Here is a 25,326-nt window from a genome sequence, read left to right as displayed (position 1 = left end):
TAGATCTTCTACCTACTATTGAAAGTGCGATATTAAAGTCAGTCTCCTACTATTATCATATTGCTTTCAATTTATCTTTTCATATCTGTCAATATTTGCTTTATATAATTAGGTTCTCTGATGTGTGGTGCATGTATATTAATGATTTTTATAAATTCCTGTTGAAATGTCCCTTTTATTATAACATAATAACCTTTCTGCAAAGGTGTGCAGAGGTCTCACAACCTCCTTTTGTGAATGATCTGAAAATCTGACATTTTGGCTGTAGTAAGCTGGTAGAGAAGGCTTCGGAAGTGCCCTGCCTCCTGTTCAGGATCGGGGAGGTCTATCGTTTGTCTGCCTTGTCAGTTCCAGATGTAGGCTAGTTAGAATCGAGACCCTCCGGAGGCATTTAGAAAAGTGCAGATGAACTCCTTCCAGGGAAGAACAGGAAGCTGAGCTTATTCCAGGGACTACTGTCATTGGAAGTTTTTTTTTTTTATTGCATTTTAGGATTTGGGGTACATGTGAAGAACATGCAAGATTCTTGCATACGTACACACGTGGCAGTGTGATTTGCTGCCTTCCTCCCCATCACCTATATCTGGCATTTCTCCCCATGCTATCTCTCCCCCAACTCCCCATCCCTCCGTCCCTCCCCTATTTCCCCCCAACAGACCCCACGTGTAGTGCTCCTCTCCCTGAGTCCATGTGTTCTCATTGTTCAACATCTACCTATGAGTGAGAACATGCGGTGTTTGATTTTTTGCTCTTGTGTCAGTTTGCTGAGAATGATGGTTTCCAGGTACATTCATGTCCCTACAAAAAACACGAACTCATCATTTTTGATGGCAGCATAATATTCCATGGTGTATATGTACCACATTTTCCCTGTCCAGTCTATCATCGATGGACATTTGGGTTGGTTCCAGGTCTTTGCTATTGTAAACTCGGCTGCAATGAACATTCGTGTGCATGTGTCCTTATAGTGGAATGATTTATTATCCTTTGGATATATACCCAGTAATGGAATTGCTGGGTCAAATGAAATTTCTAGTTCTAAGTCGTTGAAAAATCACCACACTGTCTTCCACAATAATTGAACTAATTTACACTCCCACCAGCAGTGTAAAGTGTTCCTATTTCTCCACATCCTCTCCAACATTTGTTGTATCCAGATTTTTTAATGATCACCATTCTAACTGGTGTGAGATGGTATCTCAATGTAGTTTTGATTTGCATTTCTCTAATGACCAGTGATGATGAGCATTTTTTCATATGTTTGTTGGCCTCATGTATGTCTTCTTTTGTAAAGTGTCTGTTCATATCCTTTGCCCACTTTTGAATGGGCTTGTTCATTTTTTTCTTGTAAATATGTTTTAGCTCTATGTAAATTCTGGATATCAGCCCTTTGTCAGATGGGTAAACTGTAAAAATTTTTTCCCATTCTGTTGGTTGCTGATTCACTCTAATGACAGTTTCTTTTGCCAGGCAGAAGCTGTACAGTTTTATTAGGTCTCATTTGTCTATTTTAGCTTTTGTTGCCAATGCTTTTGGTGTTTTGGTCATGAAGTCCTTGCCCTATGCCTATGTCCTGAATGATTTTGCCTAGATTTTCTTCTAGGGTTTTTATAGTGTTAGGTCTTATGTTTAAGTCTTTAATCCATCTGGAGTTAATTTTAGTGTAAGGTGTCAGGAAGGGGTCCAGTTACTGCTTTCTGCACATGGCTAGCCAGTTTTCCCAACACCATTTATTAAACAGGGAATCCTTTCCCCATTGCTTGCTTTTGTCAGGTTTGTCAAAGATTGGATGGTTGTAGATATATTGTGTTGTCTCTGAGGCCTCTGTTCTGTTCCATTGGTCTGGATCTCTGTTTTGGTACCAATACCACACTGTTTTGATTACTGTAGCCTTATAGTATAGTTTGAAGTCCAGTAATGTGATGCCTATCGTTTTGTCCTTTTTGCTTAGAATTGACTTGGCTATGCAGGCTCTCTTTTGGTTCCATATGAAGTTTAAGGTGTTTTTTTCCAGTTCTGTGAAGAAGGTCATTGGTAGTTTGATGGGGATAGCATTGAATCTGTAAGTTACTTTGGGCAGTATGGCCATTTTCACGATACTGATTCTTCCTAACCATGAACATGGAATGTTTCTCCATCTGTTTGTGTCCTCTCTTATTTCGTTGAGGAGTGGTTTGTAGTTTTCCTTGAAGAGGTCCTTTACGTTCCTTGTTAGTTGTATTCCTAGGTGTTTTATTCTCTTTGTAGCAATTGTGAATGGCAGTTCATTCTTGATTTGGCTCTCTTCAAGTCTGCTATTGGTGCATAGGAATGCTAGTGATTGCTGCACATTGATTTTGTATCCGAAGACTTTGCTGAAGTTGCTTATCAGTTTCAGGAGATTTTGGGCTGAGATGATGGGGTCTTCTAGATATACAATCATGTCATCTGCAAATAGAGACAATTTGGCTTCCTCCTTTCCTATTTGAATAGCCTTTATTTCTTTTTCTTGCCTGATTGCTCTAGCTAGAACTTCCAGTACTATATTGAATAGGAGTGGTGAGAGAAGGCATCCTTGTCTAGTGCCAGATTTCAAAGGGAATGCTTCCAATTTTTGCCCATTCAGTATAATATTGGCTGTTGGTTTGTCATAAATAGCTTTCATTATTTTGAGCTACGTTCCATCAATACCGAGTTTGAGGGTTTTTAGCATAAAGGGCTGTTGAATTTTGTCAAAGGCCTTCTCTGCATCAGTTGAGATAATCATGTGGTTTTTGTTTTGGTTCTGTTTATGTCGTGAATTACATTTATAGACTTGCATATGTTTAACCAGCCTTGTATCCCCGGGATGAATTCTACTTGATCATGGTGGATAAGCTTTTTGATGTGCTGTTTCAATTGGCTTGCCAGTATTTTATTGAAGATTTTTGCATCTATGTTCATCATTGGGTTTTGGTATCAGGATGATGTTGGTCTCATAAAATGATTTGGGAAGAATTTCCTCTTTTTGGATTATTTGGAATAGTTTCAGGAAGAATGGTATCAGCTCCTCTTGGTATGTCTGGTAGAATTTGGCTGTGAACCCGTCAGGACCTGAGCTTTTTTGAGTGGTAGGCTCTTAATTGCTGCCTCAACTTCAGACCTTGTTATTGGTCTATTCAGGGTTTTGACTTCCTCCTGGTTTAGGCTTGAGAGGAGGCAAGAGTCCAGGAATTTATCCATTTCTTCCAGGTTTACTAGTTTATGTGCATAGAGTTGTTTGAAATAATCTCTGATGATGGTTTGAATTTCTGTGGAATCTGTGGTGATATCCCCTTTATCATTTTTTATTGCTTCAATTTGATTATTCTCTCTTTTCTTTTTTTTTTAATCTGGCTAGTTGTCAGTCTATTTTGTTGCTCTTTTTGGAAAAACAGCTCCTGGATTTATTGACTTTTTGAAAGATTTTTTTGTGTCCCTATCTCCTTCAGTTCTGCTCTTAATTATTTCCTGTCTTCTGCTAGGTTTTTAGCTTTGATCTTGCTCCTGTAGCTCTTTCAATTTTGATGATAGGGTGTCCATTTTAGATCTCTCCTTGCTTCTCATGTGGGCACTTATTGCTGTATATTTTCTTCTAGAGACTGCTTTAAATGTGTCCCAAAGATTCTGGTATGCTGTGTCTTCATTCTCGTTGGTTTTGAAGAACATCTTTATTTCTGCCTTCATTTCATTGTTTATCCAGTCAACAGTCAAAAGCAAGTTGTTCAGTTTCCATGAAGCTGTGCGATTTTGAGTTAGTTTTTGAATTCTGACTTCTAACTTGATTGCACTGTGCTCTGAGAGACTGTATGATTTTTTTCTTTTGCATTTGCTGAGGAGTGCTTTACTTCCAATTATGTGGTCAATTTTAGAGTAGGTGTAATGTGGTGCTGAGAAGAATGTATATTCTGTGGATTTGGAGTGGAGAGTTCTGTAAATCTCTATCAGGTTTGCTTGTTCCAGGTCTGAGTTCAAGTCCTGGATATCCTTGTTAATTTTCTGTCTGGTTGATCTGTCTAATATTGACAATGAGGTGTTAAAGTCTCTCACTATTATTGTGTGAGAGTCTAAGTCTCTTTGTAAGTCATTGAGAACGTGCCTTATGTATATGGGTGCTCCTGTATTGGGTGCGTATATATTTAGGATTGTTAGTTCTTCTTGTTGCATCGATCCTTTTACCATTATGTAATGTTTTTCTTTGTCTCTTTTGATCTTTGTTGCTTTAAAGTCTATTTGATCAGAGATAAGAATTGCAACTTCTGCTTTTTTTTGCTCTCCATTTGTTTGGTAAATCTTCCTCCATCCCTTTATTTTGAGCCTTTGTGTATCCTTGCATGTGAGACAGATTTCCTGGATACAGCACACCAAAGGTTTTTGGCTCTGTATCCAATTTGCCAGTCTGTGTCTTTTGATTGGGGCATTTAGTCCATTTATATATTGAGTTAATTTTGTTATGCGTGAATTTGATACTGCCATTTTGATGCTAGCTGACTGTTTTGCCAGTTAGTCAATGCAGATTCTTCATTGTGTTGATGCTCTTTACCATTTGGTATGTTTTTGGAGTGGCTGGTACTGATTGTTCCTTTCTATGTGTAGTGCCTCTTTCAGGAGCTCTTGTACAGCAGGCCTGGTGGTGATGAAATTTCTGAGTACTTGCTTGTTCGCAAAGGACTTTGTTTTTCCTTCAGTTATGAAGCTCAGTTTGGCTGGATATGAAATTCTGGGTTGGAAGTTCTTTTCTTTAAGAATGTTGAATATTGGCCCCCACTCTCTTCTGGCTTGTAGGGTTTCTGCTGAGAGATCTGCTGTGAGTCTGATGGGCTTCCCTTTGTGAGTAACCCGACCTTTCTCTCTGGCTGCCCTTAGCATTTTCTCCTTTATTTCAACCATGGTGAATCTGATGATTATGTGCCTTGGGGTTGCTCTTCTTGAGGAATATATTTGTGGTGTTCTCTGTATTTCCTGGGCTTGAATACTGGCCTGAATTCCTATGTTGGGGAAGTTTTCCTGGATAATATCCTGAGGAGTATTTTCCAGCTTGGATTCACTCTCCTCGTTACATTCAGGTACACCTATCAAACATAGATTAGGTCTCTTCACATAGTCCCATATTTCTTGGAGACTTTGTTCATTCCTTTTGTGCCTTTTTCTCTAATCTTGCCTTCTCATTTTATTTCATTGAGTTGATCTTCGACCTCTGATATCCTTTCTTCTGCTTGGTCAATTCAGCTGTTGAAACTGTGCATGCTTCGCGAAGTTCTCATGTTGTGTTATTCAGCTCCATCAATTCACTTATATTCCTCTCTAAGTTTTCCATTCTCATTAGCATTTCGTCAAATCTTTTTTCAAGGTTCTTAGTTTCTTTGCATTGGGTTAGAACATGTTCTTTTAGCTCACAGAAGTTTCCTATTACCCAACTTCTGAAGCCTGATTCTGTCATTTCATCTTGCTCATTCTCCATTCAGCCTTGTTCCCTTGCTGGTGAGGAGTTGTGATCCCTTGTAGGAGAGGTGTTCTGGTTTTGGCTGTTTTTATCCTTTTTGCACTGGTTTCTTCCATCTTTGTGGATTTATCCACCTGTCGTCTTTGCAGTTGCTGATTTTCATATTGGGTCTCTGAGTGGATGTTCAGTTTGTTGATGATGAAGTTATTTCTGTTTCTTAGTTTCTCTTCTATCAGTCTGGCCCCTCTGCTGTAGGACTGCTGAGGTCCACTCCAGCCCCTGCTTGCCTGGGGATCACCTGCAGCAGCTGCAGAACAGTAACTGTTGCTACCAGTTTCTTCTTCTGCTATCTTTGTCCCAGAAGGATATCCTCCAAGTGTCAGTCTGATCTCTCCTTTATGAGGTGACTCTTTGGATATGCGGGGGTCAGGGAGCTGCTTGAGGAGACAGTCTGTCCTTTATAGGAGCTCAAGTGCTGAGCTGTAAGCCCCGTTGTTCATTCAGAGCTGCTGGGCAGGTACATTTAGGTCTGCTTCAGAACTCCTAAACCTTTCTTTTCCCCAGGTGCTCTGTCCCAGGGAGTTAGGGCTTTATTTATGAGTTTCCATTGTGCTGCTGCCTTTTTTTCAAGGCTGCCCTGCCCAGCAAGGAGGCAGCCTAGTCACTGTTGGCCTGCAGAGGCTTTGCTGAGCTGCCGTGGGCTCCACCCAGCTGCTGTGTGAACTTCTCTGCAGTCCTGTTTGTATGGGTGTAGTTAGAACTGCCTTGACAATGGTGGCCCACCTCTGTAATGGCAGACTCTCTCTGTAATAGCGGGTTGCCTCATCAACAGTGGGCTATCTCAGCAATGGCAGACTCCCTCCATAGTGGTGGAGTACCTTGGTAATGGCAGATGCCCCTCCATCATAGAGCTGGACTGTCCCAGGTTCAGCTGTGCTTGCTGTAAAACTCTCAACCCAGAGTGTTTCCAATTGCTGTTTTTTTGTGGGAGGGGGGTGGGACCAGCCGAGCCTGATCACCTGGCTCCCTGCTTCAGAGCCTTTTTTTTAAGTTGAACGGTCAACTCTCTCCCAGGTGTTCCAGTCACCTGTTGAAAAGGTGCAGGGATGTGTGTGATTTCCCATGTGGCACCCCACTGCACCAGCTGAAAGAGCAGTGCTGAGATTCATGGGGGTTTTTTTTGCCTGGGAATCTCCTGGCCTGGCTCCCTGTTTCGGTACCCTTTTTAATCAGATAAATGGGCGACTCTGCCTTTCTGGAGCTCCAATCACCAGCTTAAAAGGGCACTGAGATCAGTGTATTTTGTATGGAGAACAGCCACACAGGCCAAAAGAGCCATGCTGGTGACCCGTGGGGCTCCTCTTCCTGGGAATCTCCTGGTATGTGGGCAATAAAAATCCTTCTGGAAATGTGGCGTCCACTCACTCTCTGCGCTCTCACTGGGAGCTGCTATCCTGAGCTGCTCCTAATCGGCCATCTTAGATCTTCCCCCTAAACTATGTTTTTTCTATGTTTAATTTCTTAAATAATAAAACAAAATATTTTTATTCGCTTTCAGTTTGAGGAAGAGTGTGAGAAACTTCAGGAAAAATGTCATAGGAGGGAAATTTGGGGTCCCACCTATCCTCAGACACCTCAAAATTCCATTAGCAGTAACTGTATCAAAACTGATTTTTTTTTTTTTTTTTTTTTTTTGCTGTACAGATTTACCTTCTATTGGAGCTTTATTTTGTTACAGGTTGTTTTTTTAACCTTTGTGATAGGAACATCAAATTCCCAAACCCCAAGTATTAATGATGTCATCTCCATTGTAATTTTTATTTCTTAACTCTCTGCTGTGGTCTGAATATTGTGTTCCTCAATCTCCAAATTCATAAGTGGAAACTTAATCCCCCATGTAATAGCATAAGGTGTGAGATCTTTGGGGAAGTAAATAAGCCAGGAGGGCACCATCCTCATGAATGGAATTAGTGCCCTTATGAAGGATGTTGAAGGATTGCCCTTGCCCCTTCTGCCAAGTGAGGACACACCTAGAAGGTACCATCTGTGAGAAAAGGGCTCTTGTCAGACACCAATTTTGCACTGAAATGCAGTGAACTGTTGATACTGGCTACACTGGGAATGGATCTTCTGCTGTGTGATTCTGTTTATACAGAATTCTGGAAAATGAAAATCAATCTGTTGTTACTAGAAGCAGTGGTTGCTTAGAGATGGGTTGGAAGGAGTACAAAGGAAGAATCGCAATGGGGGTAATCATGATAAAGTGTCTTGAGGGGGAATTGATATCTTCATTGTCTTGACTGTGTTGATGATTCCCCAGGTATACACATACATCAAAACTAAATAAATTGAACATTTTAAATATGTGCAGCTTATTGAAAGTTAATGCTATTTTAATAAATCTGTTTTTTAAAAAATAAGCTCAATTGAAACCTATACAATGGAAGATAAAAATTAGGCAAATAATATAATCCAGGTTGAAGAAGAAAGAAATAATCAATAAGCACTTAATACATTCTGACAGTGTTAGAACAAAGAAAATGGCATAGCAATTTTATTGTTTCATCAAATTGAAAAATACCAACATTTCTCCAGAGAGAATGCTGTTAAGATTTAGTAGATATCAGTGCTTTATTGACTCAGGATGGGAGAGTAAAGAGCTACAGGCTTTTCTGGCTTAAAGTGGGAGGATCTACATATACATTCATTTTGCTATACTGTGTAATACACAAAAACATATGAATGATTATACCCTAATATTTTCTGATTACAAAAATATGCATGACTGTCATAAAACATCCAAAAACATCAAATGTCTATCATGAAATACAAAATTTGTGAGTAGATTTAGACCTAAATGAAAGTTTCCACTTAGAGGATACTGTTCAAACTCCTTTCCCAAGATGGACCCCCATTGTGTCACATATTAACATAGTGTGTCTAAAATCGCCTGAGAAGTAGCAGGTCTTTGTTCTCACTCTCACAGCTGTGTCCTCTGTTGAATAGGGTCTGGGTGCCTCCAGCTAAAGCCTCATTTGATCCACCAACAGGCTCCTTTATCTCCTGTCCAGGGAAGGGGTGGGCCCATTTTCTTCCTAGGAGGAGCTCTGAGTTTCTCCATCCAGGGCTGGATCCTAGGGACCAGGCAGTGTGGCTGGGATGAACCAGCCCTCAGCAGGAAAGACAGAGGCCACCTGGGTGGCCACGGCACAGGTTTGTACAACAGCACAGAGGTCTCTGGAGCCAGGTGAGCTCAGACAGCTGTTCCCAGATCAGCAGAGAATAGACCTTCTGATCCCACACCTACTGTTTTGTGATAAATGGCTTCAGATGTAGTGTGCAGAGAGATCACCAGGCTTTTCTGAAGTGGCAGTGGGTGGTCTCCTAGAGATTAAGATCTGGACCACTTGCTCTGCCTAGTGTGGGCCTCTGGGGGTCGCCCACAGGAGGTCTCATGGGTCTCCTCATTTCACTGATGTGTATAGGGTCAGAGGCCTTTGGTTTCTTTTCCAGAGTCAAGCAATCCTTTCACAATTTTGGCTGATGTCCTTGACAGTGTCCTGAAGAGGAAGCATGTGAGTGACTTACCAGAACAGCTCCCAAGGATGCTTATTCCCAGAAGGTCCCCATGCACCTTCAGGGAAACCCCATTAATCTCTCCTCCCTCCCAGCTACCTCTGCCTCCCTAAGGAAGTGAGGCTAAGCCCCTCCTGGGTCCCCAAATGCTCTCTGGATATCAGAATCTCTCAAATCCTCACAGCCACTGAGACACCTTTTTACTGCTCAAGCTCTGTATAAATTACCTGCTCATCTTCCCTTTGCAACAAAAAAGCAAGATCCTACCTGCTCTACCTTGGCAGCTGTCCACGGAATGGATTTCTCTCTTCCTGGAATTCCCACATCTGAGCTGGACTCTGATTCTGTGGATAAAATAAAATTCTGAGTGACTGCCTCCAACTGAACACCTTTGGAGCTCTAGTTAATCCTGGACACAAGAGCTGAGGCTGCCACCAAAACTCAGCTCTTCTCTGTTCTCCAGAGTCCCAGATTTATAAGACCCTGGATGCCAAAGAGCTCCTGGTTCTCTTCCCAGAGGAGACTGTGTTTTTCCATCCACAATCTCTTCTCAACTTGGAAGAATCACATCTTACATAATTTAACAGTGCTGTTTCTGACTTTGAGCTTAGTTTCCTTGGAATTCTCTCCCTTAATTGAACTGGGCTCTGATCTCAGTGCAAAAGAAAATTTATGTGACCATCTCTTCCTGGGCACTGAACCCCAAAGTCTATACCTGACCCATATTTGTGGGTCATTCCCTCAGTCGAGGCTGTTCAGTCAGTTCGGAGTGTGAAGGAGAAGCACAGAGTTCCAGGGGATCACTGCCATATTTCTGAAATCCCTCTGATGACTGTAAGTCATTTCCCATTTCTAAACTCAAAATGAAACCCAAACACACAAGTCAATATCCCTAATTCTATCCCTCCAACCAGCCTCCACAGGAACAGCCAAAGGTCTTACCTTGCCTGGACGTGGCTCTTACTTGAATAAGAGAGCGTCTTTTCTTCTAATGATCTCTCCTTATCCAAGCCCCTTTCTGTAAAGGAGATCTGATGGAAAGAAGGTGGGTCAATGGGGCACTGGATGCAGGGGCAGCAGGACTCTGGTCTTCAGTTCCCCATCCCATAGTGAAGCTCCAGTGAAAGGTGCTTCACACACACATCCCCAGAATCAGGTCCAGGTTGTTCTTGTGAACCTGGCTTTTCTAAGCCCTTAAGCTGGGCATGACTCACTCCTATTGGCTGAAGAGATTTCTCCCTCCTGCCACTCATAATGGCCTCAATAAGAAATTTTTCCATCGTGAATGCCCTGGGGACCTAGACAAAGATAAGGGGAGACTTGCAGAGCCCCAACATCATGTTAATAAGCAAGAATTCAAAGCTGGGGGCATAGGAACAGGAACATAAGGAACTTATCCCTATCTGATTTGTGTCCCAATTCCCACCTAGAAGTATTTAAGACCCTGCCCAGATTTCCATATGCAAATTAAGACAGACAACATATTGACATGTGTACATATATTCTGCACGTGAAGAAAATAATAGTGTTAAAATTGTACACACAGATGGTACAATTTTTGAAATGCTTTTTGAAATGCTTAGAAATGACAAATATCAAATTATGGCCTATTATATTAGATATATGCATATGTGGTAAGATGATATTGCAGAGAAAAAGTAAACACCAAACAAAATATCCTTTCCTAGCTTGAAAGTGAGGGAGATGATTAGATCAAATGTGGCTGCTTTGGACTGATTAGACCACATGTAAAGCTAATGCAATCAACTGAATTCCTCAGGCAGGAAAAAGTCCAGCTGAAGAGGTCTTTTCCCTCTACCTCACTCTCCCTCACCCTGAGAGCCCCACTGTGTTCTGTAGAGTCTGCTTGGCATCCATAATCTAAGATGATCTACTCAGCTGGATTATCATCATCAACCTTGCATCCTTTGGTTCTTTCTCTTTGTGTTTCTGTTTACAATAAGCTGTGGATATGACTTTGCATTATGAATTTCAAGACACCTAATGAGCCACTTGTCTGTTTCCTGTCCTGAAAAACCAATACCCAAATCAAAAAATATATTCTCACAAAGACCTCTGAATGCCATCTGTGATTGATGCTGATTCACTGCCCTCCCTGCTCCTCAACCCATGGAGAACATGCAAGAACTGTCAGATTTTAGGACATATGGCCAGGATCAGGAGGTGCCTAGTGAAGTGCTGTGTGCAACCCTGTCCCCAACACCATGGGCTTAAATACAAAGCTGAAGCTGAAGCCAAGAAAGCCCCAGCAACTTCTGACTCCAGGACCCTTTACTAAGACTGACAGAAGAAATAAAGCAAAAATGAGATATCTGAAGGGTTGCAATAATCCTTGAATTTTGGAATCTTTGGACATCAGGATTCCAGTGTCTCCTTTACTTTTTGTCCACAGCCATCCTTTGGCATGAACAGAGAAACTTCAGCTGGGCTCAGTATAGTCCCAAGTTCCTCAACTCAGAAGCCCATGCTATTCCTGAAGGAACATTACAGGCAGGTGTATGGGAATATCTTGAAACTGCATATACAGGCCCAATAGCAAGAGTCCAAATCAAAGTACATCTTAATTATACATTTTTTAAAAACCACAGAGGCTACCTGGAGTTGGAAGTTTGATCTGAAATTAAACCAGGAGAATCCTTGGTAAATTTTGCTTAAACTTTAATGCTTCTTTCACTCCAAAACACAAATAAGGAACGTGCCCTTTTTCCCATCCCCCAGGTGGGGACAGGAAGTTGAGACACAGACATTAAACATGGTTTTTTCTTCAGCAAGACGATTTTCAGAGAGAGGTGCTTTGGCACAACTTACCCAGGAAACTTGAAGCATCAGCAAAACTTAAGTGTAATGAGATAATCTTATGACTCTGAGAGTATTTTCCCCCTGGTTTCCTGTTCATTTGCTCATTTGATTTGCTTTTCTTCAATGGATATTATCTTAAAAACCCTTTTGGATAACCAAAAGGATTCCTCACATATATGTACTTTTCTTTTTCCTTTGTTGTGTTTTGCTGTTATTTACATGTCCACTACCAATATGCTAGCGTGGGCATTTCTACACATTTTCAAGTAGTATTATCAGATGCATTCCAGAAGGTAGAATCCTGCATGCAAGAACACACATCTTTCAACTCAATACGTATTTGTTAACTGTGCCTTAAAAGGCCATTTATACACCTAATAAACATGTAAAAAAAAACCAGTATGTGTATATGTATGCATGTATGTTCATTCACTCATTCATTCATTCATTTATTTATTTATAAATGGGGTATCACTCTCTGTTACCCAGACTGGAGTGCATAATCCTATCTCATTGTAGCCTCAAACTCCTGAAATTGAGGGATCCTCATACCTCAGCTTCCCAAGTGCTAAGATTACAGGAATGAGACACCATGCCTGGCTAGTATGTTTTTACTTATCATGGAAAGATTAGTAGGAATCATTCAATTTTCCTAATAGTCACATAAAACATTTTTTGTGTGTAATTTATTTTCCTGTGACTCCCACTGAGGTCGGATGCCTCTTTATGCAAGAAACGACCATTTGTATTTCTTTTACCATAACATGTTTTCATAGGTCCTGTAAAAATTGAGTTTGTGTTCTTACTCTTCATTGTCAGAGGTTCTTAACATATTTGGATGTCACCTGTTCCATATGATGTAAGTAGGCTGATGCCTGACCACAGTCCAAGAATAGATCTGTCCTATATCTTCTCAAAAGTCACCCAGTTGTCAAGAAACCTGAGATGTCATCCTTTCACATGGCAGAGCTTCCCATCAAGACATAAACTGCAGCTACTCAGGAGGCTGAGGCAGGAGAATTGCCTGAATCCAGGAGGCAGAGGTTGCAGTGAGCCGAAATCACGCCATTGCACTCCAGCCTGGGTAACAAGAGTGAAACTCTGTCTCAAAAAAAAAAAAAAGACATAAACTGGGTGGTTGATTACCTCAAGGCCAGGAAAAGCACGGGGAATAAATTTATTGATTCATTGATTGGCCCCATGTTGCATCCAAGCACTTTGGCCAGGAATCAACACTTATTGCCAAAATGATAGTCAACAGGTCCAATGTTTACTCTCATGATATTCTCCAGCCTGCCATCAAAATACTTTTCCTGGTCCCCTCTTCAACCTCTCACACATAATATTCCCATGTGATTCACATGCACATGAATAACTGTTAAGTGGGGAATTTTATTTATTTATTTATTTATTTTTAGACAGAGTCACCCTCTGTCACCCAGGCTGGAATGCCGTGGTGTGATCTCAGCTCACTGCAGCCTTGGTCTCCTGGGTTCCAGCGATTCTCCTGCCTCAGCCTCCAGGGTAACTGGGATTACAGGCATGCACCACCAGACCAGGCTAAATTTTGTATATTTAGTGTAGACAGGACTTCACCATGTTGGCCAGGCTAGTCTCAAACTCCTGACCTCAGGTGATGCACCTGCCTCAGCCTCCGAAAGTGCTGGGATTGCAGGCATGAGCCACCATGCCCAGCCTGGAATTTTATTCTTAGAAAGAGGAAATTTACATGGGTGTACTGTTTTCTCAAAAGGTTACAGTTAAGGTTCTACCGTTTAATGTATATGCATTTTGTCTCATAAAAAAAACCCTAAAATAATTAATACATTTGGAGGGGTAAGGGGTGGGTTGAAATGTAGATGAAACAAAAATGGCACATGATAAGTAGCTGTGAGGGCTGGGTGACAGGTTTATTACATTACTTTGTGTATTTTCTATATGCTTAAAATGTTATTTGTCAGCTAAGAATTTTGTATCCCGCCAGAATAAGCTTCATAAATGAAGAGGAAAGTTCTTCCCAGACAAGCAAATGCTGAGTGAATTTGTCAACACTATATCAACACAACAGAAAATGCTCAAAGTGGTCTGAAGCATGGAAATGAAAGCTCAATATTCACCATCACAAAAACACATGTAAATATAAAACTCACTTTGTGTGTTTATAAAAAACAATCACACAAAGGAGGAAGATAAAGGGATCAAATGTCAATGCAACAGAATGTCATCAAACCACAATGGAAAAAAAAAAGAAAAATAAAGAAACAATTTATAAAACCGCTTGAAAACAATCAAAAATATGACAGGAATGAAGCCTCACATATCAATGTTAACCTTGAATGTAAATGGATTAAATTCCCCACTTAAAAATGCAGATTGGCAGAACTGATTAAAAATATTATCCAACTATATGCTGCCTATAAGACACTCACCTATAAAGACACATACATTGAATGCAAAGAAGTGAAAAAAAATCCCATGCAAACAGAAATCAAAAACGAGATGTAGATATATTTGGATCAGTTAAAATAGACATTAAATCAAAAAATGTAATAAAAACGGTCATTACATAATGATAAAGCGATCATTTGAGAGCAAGAAGATATAACAGTTGTCAGCAAGAGAATGTAACAATTCTAAATATATATGCACCCAACTGTGGAGCACCCAAAACAAATGCTACTAGACCTAAAGAAAGAATTTGACAGTAGAGGACTTTAAGTAGGGGACTTTAACACCCTACTCACAGCACTAAACAGATCATCAAGAAAGAAAATTACCAAAAACATTGAACTTACTTTAGACCAAAGGACATTCATAGACTTACAGAACATTCTATCCAACGACTATAAAATATACGTCCTTTTCATCAGCACATGGAACATTTCCAAGAGAGACAAAATAGGCCACAAAATGAGTCCTAAAAAATTTACAACAATCAAAATTATATCAATTTGAAACAATCAAATTATCTCAGATCATAGTGAAATAAAGCTAGAAACCAATGTCAAGAGGAACTTTGGAAGCTACATAAATATATGAAAATTGAACAGCATATTTCCGATCAATCACTGGGTTGATAACAAAAACTAAAAAAGAAATTATTTTTTGAAATGAATGCAAACAAAAACATAATACACCAAAACCTGTGAGGTAAAGCAAAAACAGTGCTAAGAGAAAAGTTTATAGCATTAAATATCTACATCAAAAAGAAAAAACAATCACAAATTAACATCCTAACATTATGACTTTGGTTACTATTAACAGAAATAGTATAAAAAGAAATAAGAATAAACCAAACCTAAAGTTAGCAGAAGAAAAAAAAATAACAAAAATCAGGGCAGAACTAAAGGAAATAGGGTCCAGAAAATACAAAGGACCAAATAAACAAAAAGTTTATTCTTTTAAAAGAAAATTGATAAATCACTATCTAGACTAACCAGAAAATATCCAAATAAACACAATCACAAATGAAAAAAGAGACCTTACAACTGATACCACAGAAATGCAAAAGATCCTCAGAGGCTATCATGAAAAACTTCACGTGCACAAACCTAGAGGAAATTGATAAATTCCTGGAATTGCTCAACCTATCAGGATTGAACTAGAAAGAAGAACAACTCCTGAACAACCAATAATGAGTAGCAAGATTGAATTAGTAAAAACAAACAAAAACCCCCAAAAACAAAAACCAAAAAACCCGCCCCCATCAAACTGCAAATAACAACAGCAAAAAGCTAAGGACCAGATGGATTCACAGCTGAAATCTACCAAACACACAAAGAAGAAGTAATGCTAACTCTCCTGAAACTATTCCCAAAAAATCAAGGAGAAGGAAATTCTTTCTAACTCATTCTACAAGGCCAGTGTCACCCTGATACCAAAATCAGACAAGGACTCACAAACTACAGACCAATATACTTCAACAAATGCAAAAATCCTCAACAAAATACTAGAAAATTAAACCCAATAGCACATAAAAAAAGATGATGTATTGTGATCAGGTAGGACTCATACCAGAGATGCAAGGATAGTTTGACATACACAAAGCAATAAATGTGATACATCACATTAACAGAATTAAGGAGAAAATGATATGATTATCTCAACAGATGGAGAAAAAGCCTTCAATAAAATTCAGCATTGCTTCATTTGAAAATTCTAAACAAACCAGTTTTAAAAGCAACATTCCTCAATGTAATAAGCCCATATACAACAAACTCACAGCCAACATCATACTTACTGGGGAGAAGTCGAAAGGATTTCCCTTAAAAACTGGATCATGACAAACTGGATCATCACCACTGTTACTCAACATAGTACTGGAAATCCTTGCTAGCATAATCAGGCAAGAGAAGTGGCCATACTGGCCAAAACAATCTATAGATTCAATGTAATCCTTATCCAATTAGCAATGTCCTTTTATTCAGAATTATAAAAGAAGTCCTAAAATTCATATGGAACCGAAAAAAAAAAAAAAGATCCCGATATGGAACCAAAATAGCCAAAGAAGTTCTAAACAAAAAGAACAATGCCAGAGGCTTCACATTATCCAACTTCAAATGATACTATGAGGCTACAGTAATCAAAACGTGGTACTAGTATAAAAATAGACATAGATCAATGGAACAGAATAAAGAGCTATGAAACAAAGTTACATCCACTCAACAATCCAAATAACCAATCTTTGACAAACTCAATGAAAATGTACGCTGGGGAAATGACACCCTCCGTATTCAACAATGGTGCTAAGAAAATTGAATAGCCATATGGGGAAGAATAAAACTAAAACTAGACCTCTCACCATATATAAAAAATGGATTTTTTTATATAGATTATATGATTATCTCAACAGATGGAGAAAAAGCCTTCAATAAAATTCAGCATTGCTTCATTTGAAAATTCTAAACATATGTACACATAAGACCTTGTAGAATGAGTTAGATGGATTAAATATGTACACATAAGACCTGAAACTATAAAAATTCTGGAAGAAAGAAAATCTAGGACAAACTCTTCTAGACATTGGCAAAGAATTTATGACAAAATTCTCAAAATCAAACACAACAAAAACAGAAGTAGACTTGACTAAATTAAAAAGTTTCTGCACAGCAAAAGAAATAGAGTAACCAGACAACCTATAGAAGAAAATATTTGCAAACTACGCACATGACAAAGGGCTGATATCGAGAACTTACAAGGAACTCAAACAACTCAACAAGAGGAAAACAAGCGACCCCATTAAAAAGTGGGCAAAGGACATAACAGATAGATATTTTCCAAAACAACATATGCCAGTGGCCAATAAACATATGAAAAGATCCTAAACATCATTAATCATCAGAGAAATACAAATGAAAACGACAATGAGATATCATCTTACATGAGTCAGAATGGTTATTACTAAAATGTCTAAAAGCAACAGATGTTGATGAGGCTGCAGAGAGAAGGGAATGCTTATACACTGCTGCTGGAAACATAAATTAGTACCTTTATGGAAAACAGTATGGAGAGTTCTCAAAGAAGTAAAAATAGAACTACCATTAGCTGCAGCAATCCCACTACTAGGTATATAGCCAAAAGGAGTTAAAACATTATATTAAAAAGATATCTGCAATCTACATTTATTGTAGGACTATTCACAATAGTCAAGATATGAAAGCAACCTAAGTGTTTATTAACAGATAAATGTATAAATAATGTGGTACACGTACAAAAATGGGCTACTATTCAGGTGTAAAAAAGAATGAGATTCTGTCATTTGCAGCAACATTGGTGAAACCAGAAGGCATCACATTATGTAAAATAAGCCAGGTATAGAAAGACAAATTGGGCAGGTTCTCACTTATTTGTGGTAGCTGAAAATTTAAACAATTAAACTCATGGAGATAGAAAGTAGAATGGCATTTGCCAGAGGCTGAGAATGATATGCGCCCCCCAGCCAATAATCCACTGATGCTTACCAGTGGGTGGGGGAGTGGGGATAATTGATGTGTACAAAAATATAGAAACAATAACATACAGTATTTGCGGAGGGGACTCAAGATGGCGTGGTGAGAACAACCCAGGATTGAAGCTCTCAATGAATGCACGGAAAGGGTGAGTCAGGGCCGCATTTCCAGATGGATCTTTGATGCCCACAGAACGGAAAAATTCCCAGGTATAAAAGAGATGCTGGACGCCAGGCAGAGGCTTTGGCTGGCGCTGTAGCACAGCGGCGCTACACAGCGCTCTTCACAAAGTGCACTGGTGCGGATGCCCTGCTGAACCGGCAATCTGAGACTTGAGAGGGCTGAACTTGAGACTGAACGGGACTTGGACAGTGAGCCAGGACAGGAAATTTAAGGGAAACAGCGTTTGGGGTGGCACAGTAGGACAAACAAAACGACGATTCCAAACACTCCGGGTAGAGAGGTTCCCTGAGGGCACAGCTGAACCCAGGATGGTGCAGCTCCGTGGGGGAGGGGCGTCTGCCATTACCGAGGCAATCAACCACTACTGAGATACACGCCCACAGCCACTACTGAGATACACGCCCATTGCTGACGCAGCCTGCCGTTGCCGAGGCAACCCGCTACAACAGAAAGACTCTGCCGCAGGGCGTAGCCCATGGCAGCAGGGCAGAGACTGCAGCAGCAGGGCAGAGCCTGCAGAAACAGGGCGAACCTTACACCAGCAGGGCGGAACCTCGGCAGGCAAATAGTGACTAGACTGCCTCCTAGCTGGGCAGGACAGCACAACGGACACTCACAAAGGAAGTCCCACCCCCGCCCCCGAGACAGAGCATCTGAAAAAGAAAGGGCTTTTTTTATGAGTTCTGCTGCAGCAGAATTAAACAGCCTAACAGCCCTGAATGAACAACAGAGCTCACACCTCAGCACTTGAGCTCCTATACAGTACAGACTGTCTCCTCAAGCAGCTCCCTGACCCCTCTATATCCAAAATACTGACATTTGGCAGGCATCATTCTGGGACAAAGATAGCAGAAAAAGAAACTGGTAGCATCCCTCACTGTTCCACAGCTGCTATAGGTGCACCCCAGACAAGCAGGGCCTCGAGTGGACCTCAGCAGTCATACAGTGGAGAAGTTAGACTGGTAGAAGAAAAACCAAGAAACAGAAATACTTCATCATCAACAATCTGGGCGTCCACTCAGAGACCCAATCGAAAAGTAAGCAACTACACAGACGACAGGTGGATAAATCCACAAAGATGGGAAGAAACCAGCGCAAAAAGGAGAAAAACACCTGAAACAAGAACACCTCGCCTCCTACAAAGGACCAAAACTCCTCACCAGCAAGGGAACCAAGCTGGACGGAGCATGACTGTGACGAAATGACGGAATTAGACTTCAGAAGGTGGATAATGAGAAACTTTTGTGAGCTAAAAGAACATGTTTTAAATCAATGCAAGGAAACTAAGAACCTTGAAATAAGATGTGAAAAAAGATTCGAGGAAATGATAACAAGAATGGATAACTTAGAGAGCAATATGAATGAATTAAAGGAGCTGAAGAAGACAATATGAGAACTTCGCAAAGCATGCACAAGTTTCAATAGCCGAATTGACCAAGCAGAAGAAAGAATATCTGAAGTCAAAAATCAACTCAATGAAATAAAACGAGAAACCAAAATAAGAGAAAAAAGCGCAAAAAGGAATGAACAAAGTCTCCAAGAAATGTGGGACTATGTGAAGAGACCTAACCTACGTTTGATAGGTGTACCACAATGTGACAAAGAGAAAGAATCCAAGCTGGAAAATACTCTTCAGGACATTATTCAGGAAAATTTCCCCCACCTAGTAAAACAGGCCAAAACTAAAATGCAGAAAATACAGAGAACACCACAAAGATATTCCGCAAGAAGAGCAACCCCAAGGCACATAATCGTCAGATTCAACAAGGTTGAAATACAGAAGTAAATACTAAGGACAGCCAGAGAGAAAGGTTGGGTCACCCACAAAGGGAAGCCCATCAGACTCACAGCAGATCTCTCGGCAGAAACACTACAAGCCAGAAGAGAGTGGGGGCCAATATTCAACATCCTTAAAAAAAAGAACTTTCAACCCAGAATTTCATATCCAGCCAAACTGAGCTTCATAACTGAAGGAAAAATAAAATCCTTTGTGAATAAGCAAGTACTCAGAGATTTTGTCACCACCAGGCCTGCGTTACAAAACCTCCTGAAAGAGGCACTACACATAGAAAGGAACAACCAGTACCAGCCATTCCAAAATCACACTAAATGCTAAAGAGCATCAACATAATAAAGAATCTACAACAACTAACGGGCAAATCAACCAGCCAGCATCAAAATAGAAGTATCAAATTCACACATAACAATATTAACCCTAAATGTAAATGGACTAAATGCACCAATCAAAAGACACAGACTGGCAAATTGGATAAAAATCCAAAACCCATCAGTGTGCTGTATCCAGAAAACCCATCTCACATGCAAGGATACACAAAGGCTCAAAATAAAAAAATGGAGGAAGATTTACCAAGCAAATGGAAAGCAAAAAAAAGCAGGAGTTGCAATTCTAATCCCTGATAAAATAGACTTTAAAGCAACGAAGATCAAAAGAGACAAAGCAGGCCATTATATAATGGTAAAAGGATCGATACAACAAGAAAAGCTAACGATCCTAAACATATATGGACCCAATACAGGAGCACCCAGATACATAAGGCAAGTTCTTAAGAACTTACAAAAGGACTTAGACTCCCACATAATAATAGTGGGAGACTTTAACACTCCACTGTCAATATTAGACAGATCAACCAGACAGAAAATCAACAAGGATATCCAGCGCTTGAACTCAGACCTGGAGCAAGCAAACCTGATAGACATTTACAGAACTCTCCACCCCAAATCCACAGAATATATATTCTTCTCAGCACCACATCACACCTACTCTAAAATTGACCACATAATTGGAAGTAAAGCACTCCTCAGCAAATGCAAAACAACTGAAATCATAACAAACAGTCTCTCAGACCATAGTGCAATCAAGTTAGAACTCAGAATTCAGAAACCAACCCAGAACCGCACAGCTTCATGGAAACTGAACAACTGGCTCTTGAATGTTGATTGAATAAACAATGAAATGAAGGCAGAAATAAAGAAGTTCTTCGAAAACAATGACAACGAAGACACAACATGCCAGAATCTCTGGGACACATTTAAAGCAGTCTCTAGAGGAAAGTATATAGCAATAATTGCCCATATGAGGAGAATGGAGAGATCCAAAATTGACACCCTATCGTCAAAATTGAAAGAGCTAGAGAAGCAAGATCAGAAAAACTCAAAACCCAGCAGAACACAGGAAATAACTAAGATTAGAGCAGAACTGAAGGAGATAGAGACACGAAAATCCCTTCAAAAAATCAATAAATCCAAGAGCTGGTTTTTTGAAAAGATGAACAAAATAGACCACTAGCCAGATTGATTAAAAAGAAAAGGGAGAAAAACCAAATACATGTAATAAAAAATGACAAAGGGGAAATCACCACAGATTCCACAGAAATTCAAACCATCATCAGAGAATATTACAAACAACTCTATGCACATAAACTAGTAAACCTGGAAGAAATGGATAAATTCCTGGACTCCTGTGTCCTCCCAAGCCTAAACCTGGAGTAAGCTGAAACTATGAATAGACCAATAACAAGGGCAGAAGTCGAGGCAGCAATTAAGAGCCTACCACACAAAAAAAGCCCAGGTCCAGATGGGTTCACAGCCAAATTCTACCAGACACACAAAGAGGAGCTGGTACCATTCCTTCTGAAACTATTCCAAATAATCCAAAAAGAGGGAATCCTTCCCAAATCATTTTATGAGCCCAACATCATCCTGATACCAAAACCTGGCAGAGACCCAACAAGAAAAGAAAACTTCAGGCCAATATCCATGATGAACATAGATGCAAAAATCTTCAATAAAATATTGGAAAGCTGATTGCAACAGCAAATCAAAAAACTTATCCATCATGATCAAGTAGGATTCATCCCGGGGATGCAAGGCTGGTTCAACATACGCAAGTCTATCAACGTAATTCACCACATAAACAGAACCAAAAAAAAAAACCACATGATTATCTCAATTGATGCAGAGAAGCATTCGACAAAATTCAACAGCCCTTTATGCTAAAAACCCTCAATAAACTCGGTATCGATGGAATGTATCTCAAAGTAATAAAAGCTATTTATGACAAACCAACAGCCAATATCATACTGAATGGGCAAAAACTGGAAGCATTCCCTTTGAAATCCGGCACTAGACAAGGATGCCCTCTTTCACCACTCCTATTCAATATAGTACTGGAAGTTCTAGCCAGAGCAATCAGGCAAGAAAAAGAAATAAAGGGTATTCAAATAGGAAAGGTGGAAGCCAAATTGTCTCTATTTGCAGATGACATGATAGTATACCTAGAAGACCCCATCGTCTCAGCCCAAAAACTCCTGAAACTGATAAGCAACTTCAGCAAAGTCTCAGGATATAAAATCAATGTGCAAAAATCACAAGCATTCCTATACACCAATAACAGACTTAAAGAGAGCCAAATCAAGAAGGAACTGCCATTCACAATTGCTACAAAAAGAATAAAATACCTTGGAATACAACTCACAAGAAACATAAGGGACCTCTTCAAGAAAAACTACAAACCACTGCTCAACGAAATAAGAGAGGACACAAACAGATGGAGAAACATTCCATGTTCATGGTTAGGAAGAATTAATATCGTGAAAACGGCTATACTGCCCAAAGTAATTTACAGAATCAATGCTATACCCATCAAGCTACCATTGACTTTCTTCACAGAACTGGAAAAATCCACCATGAACTTTATATGGAACCAAAAAAAGCCCGCATAGCCAAGTCGATTCTAAGCAAAAAGAACACAGCGGGGGACATCACACTACCGGATTTCAAACTATACTACAAGGCTACAGTAATCAAAACAGCATGGTACTGGTACTGAAACAGAGATATAGACCAGTGAATCAAAACAGAGGCATCGGAGGCAACACAACATATCTACAACCATACAATCTTTTATAAACCTGACAAAAACAAGCAATGGGGAAATGACTCCCTGTTTAACAAATGGTGTTGGGAAAACTGGCTAGCTATGTGCAGAAAGCAGAAAGTGGACCCCTTCCTGACACCTTACACTAAAATTAACTCCAGATGGATTAAAGACTTAAACATAAGACCTGGCACCATAAAAAGCCTAGAAGAAAATCTAGGCAAAACCATCCAGGACATAGGAGTAGGCAAGGACTTCATGACCAAAACACCAAAAGCATTGGCAACAAAAGCCAAAATAGACAAATTGGACCTAATCAAACTCCACAGCTTCTACACGGCAAAAGAAACAGTCACTAGAGTGAATCGGCAACCAACAGAATGGGAAAAAATTTTTGCAGTTTACCCATCTGACAAAGGGCTGATATCCAGAATTTACAAAGGACTCAAACAGATTTACAGGAAAAAAACAAACAAGCCCATTCAAAATTGGGCAAAGGATATGAACAGACACTTTACGAAAGAAGACATATATGAGGCCAACAATCATATTTTAAAAATGCTCATCATCACTGGTCATCAGAGAGATGCAAATCAAAACCACATTGAGATACCATCTCACGCCAGTTAGAATGGCGATTATTAAAAAATCTGGAGACAATAGATGCTGGAGAAGATGTGGAGAAAAAGGAACACTTTCACACTGCTGGTGGAAGTGTAAATTAGTTCAACCATTGTGAAAGACAGTGTGACAATTCCTCAAGGCCTTAGAAATAGAAATTCCATTTGACCCAGCAATCCCATTACTGGGTATATATCCAAGGGACTATAAATCGTTCTACTATAAGGACACATGCACACGAATGTTCATTGCAGCACTGTTTCCAATAGCAAAGACCTGGAATCAACCCAAATGCCCATTGATGATAGACTGGATTGGGAAAATGTGGCACATATACACCATGGAATATTATGCAGCAATCAGAAATGATGTGTTTGTGTCGTTTGTAAGGACATGGATGAATCTGGAGAACATCATTCTCAGCAAACTGACACAAGAACAGAAAATGAAATACCACATATTCTCACTCAGAGGCTGGTGATGAAAAATGAGAACACATGAACACAGGGAGGGGAGTACTAAACACTGGGGTCTACTAGGGGGGAAAAGGGGAGGGTCAGTGGGGCCGGGGGAGCTGGGGAGGGATAGCTTGGGGAGAAATGCCAAATGTGGGCGAAGGGGAGAAAGGAAGCAAAACACACTGCCATGTGTGTACCTATGCAACTGTCTTGCATGTTCCGCACATGTACCCCAAAACCTAAAATGCAATAAAAAATTTAAAAAAAGAAAAAAACATCTACTACTAGCATTATACTTAACGGTCAAAGACTGAGTACTTTACTGGTAATTCTAGGAACAGGACCAAAATTTTCACTTTTAATACTCTATCCAACATTGTACTCCAGGTACTAGCTAGGGAAATTTTTCCAGAAAATAAAATAAAATTGTCTAGATTGAAAAAGAAAAAAGAACTGTCTCATTGCACACAACATAATCTTCTACATAAAAATTTTTTCAGGAGTTTACTGAAAACTCATTAGAACTAATAAATTCATCCATGTCACAAGATATAAGACCAGCAAGTAAACTGAATTATATTTTTAGATGCTAGCAAACAATAATCTGAAAATTGAATTTAGGAAACAATTCAATTTATAATAGATCAGAAAAAAGGAAATATTCATGAATTTTTAAAATTATGTTTTAACTTCTGGGGTACATGTGGAAAGTGTGCAGGTTTGTTACATAGGTATACACGTGCCATAGTGGTTTGCTTCATCTGTCACCCCATCATCTACATTAAAAATTTCTCCTAATGCTATCCCTCCCCTAGTACCCCACTACCTGCTATCCCTCCCCTAGCCCACCCCCCCAAAACAGGCCCCGGTGTGTGATGTTCCCTCCCTGTCCATGTGTTTTCATTGTTCGACACCCACTTATGAGTGAGAACATGAGTGGTTTGGTTTTCTATCTGTGTCAGTTTGCTAAGAATTATGTTTTCCAGCTTCATCCATGTCCCTGCAAAGGACACGAACTCATCCTTTTTTATGACTGCATAGTATTCCGTGGTGTATATGTGCTACATTTTCCTTATCCAGTCTATCATTGATGGGCATTTGAGTTGGTTCCAAGTCTTTGCTATTGTGAACAGTAGAGCAATAAACCTATGTGTGCATGTGTCTTTAAAATAGAATAATTTATAATACTTTGGGTATATACCCAGTAATGGGATTGCTAAGTCAAATGGTATTTCTAGTTCTAGATCCTTGAGGAATCAGTTACCTCACTGTCTTCCACAATGGTTGAACTAATTTATACTCCCACCAACAGTGTAAAAATGTTCCTATTTCCCCACATCCTCTCCAGCATCTGTTGTCTCCAGATCTTTTAATGACTGCCAT

General features: G+C 39.8%; 1 protein-coding gene across 3 annotated transcripts in view; it reads right to left on the bottom strand.

Moving 5' to 3' along the window:
- Window positions 1-7,959: 7,959 nt before the first annotated feature.
- The window catches only part of LOC100395199 (KRAB domain-containing protein 5), a 90,217-nt gene continuing 72,850 nt past the window's right edge, over window positions 7,960-25,326 (bottom strand). For 2 of the 3 annotated variants that reach the window (XR_013524795.1, XR_616051.5), the window contains 3 exons: window positions 9,959-10,047; window positions 9,284-9,360; window positions 7,960-9,000 (listed from right to left, as the gene is read on the bottom strand). Coding sequence is in view for 1 of the 3 variants with exons in the window: in XM_078345200.1 (XP_078201326.1) it covers window positions 12,897-12,937 (41 nt within the window). In the remaining 2 variants the exon portion in view is untranslated. Of the gene's footprint in view, window positions 9,001-9,283; window positions 9,361-9,958; window positions 10,048-12,747; window positions 12,938-25,326 lie in introns of those variants that run through there. The other variant, XM_078345200.1, reaches the window with a different exon arrangement.

The sequence above is a fragment of the Callithrix jacchus genome, chromosome 12, assembly GCF_049354715.1.
Source record: "Callithrix jacchus isolate 240 chromosome 12, calJac240_pri, whole genome shotgun sequence".
NCBI lineage: Eukaryota > Metazoa > Chordata > Mammalia > Primates > Cebidae > Callithrix > Callithrix jacchus.
This window is presented reverse-complemented; position numbering and strand designations above follow the sequence as displayed.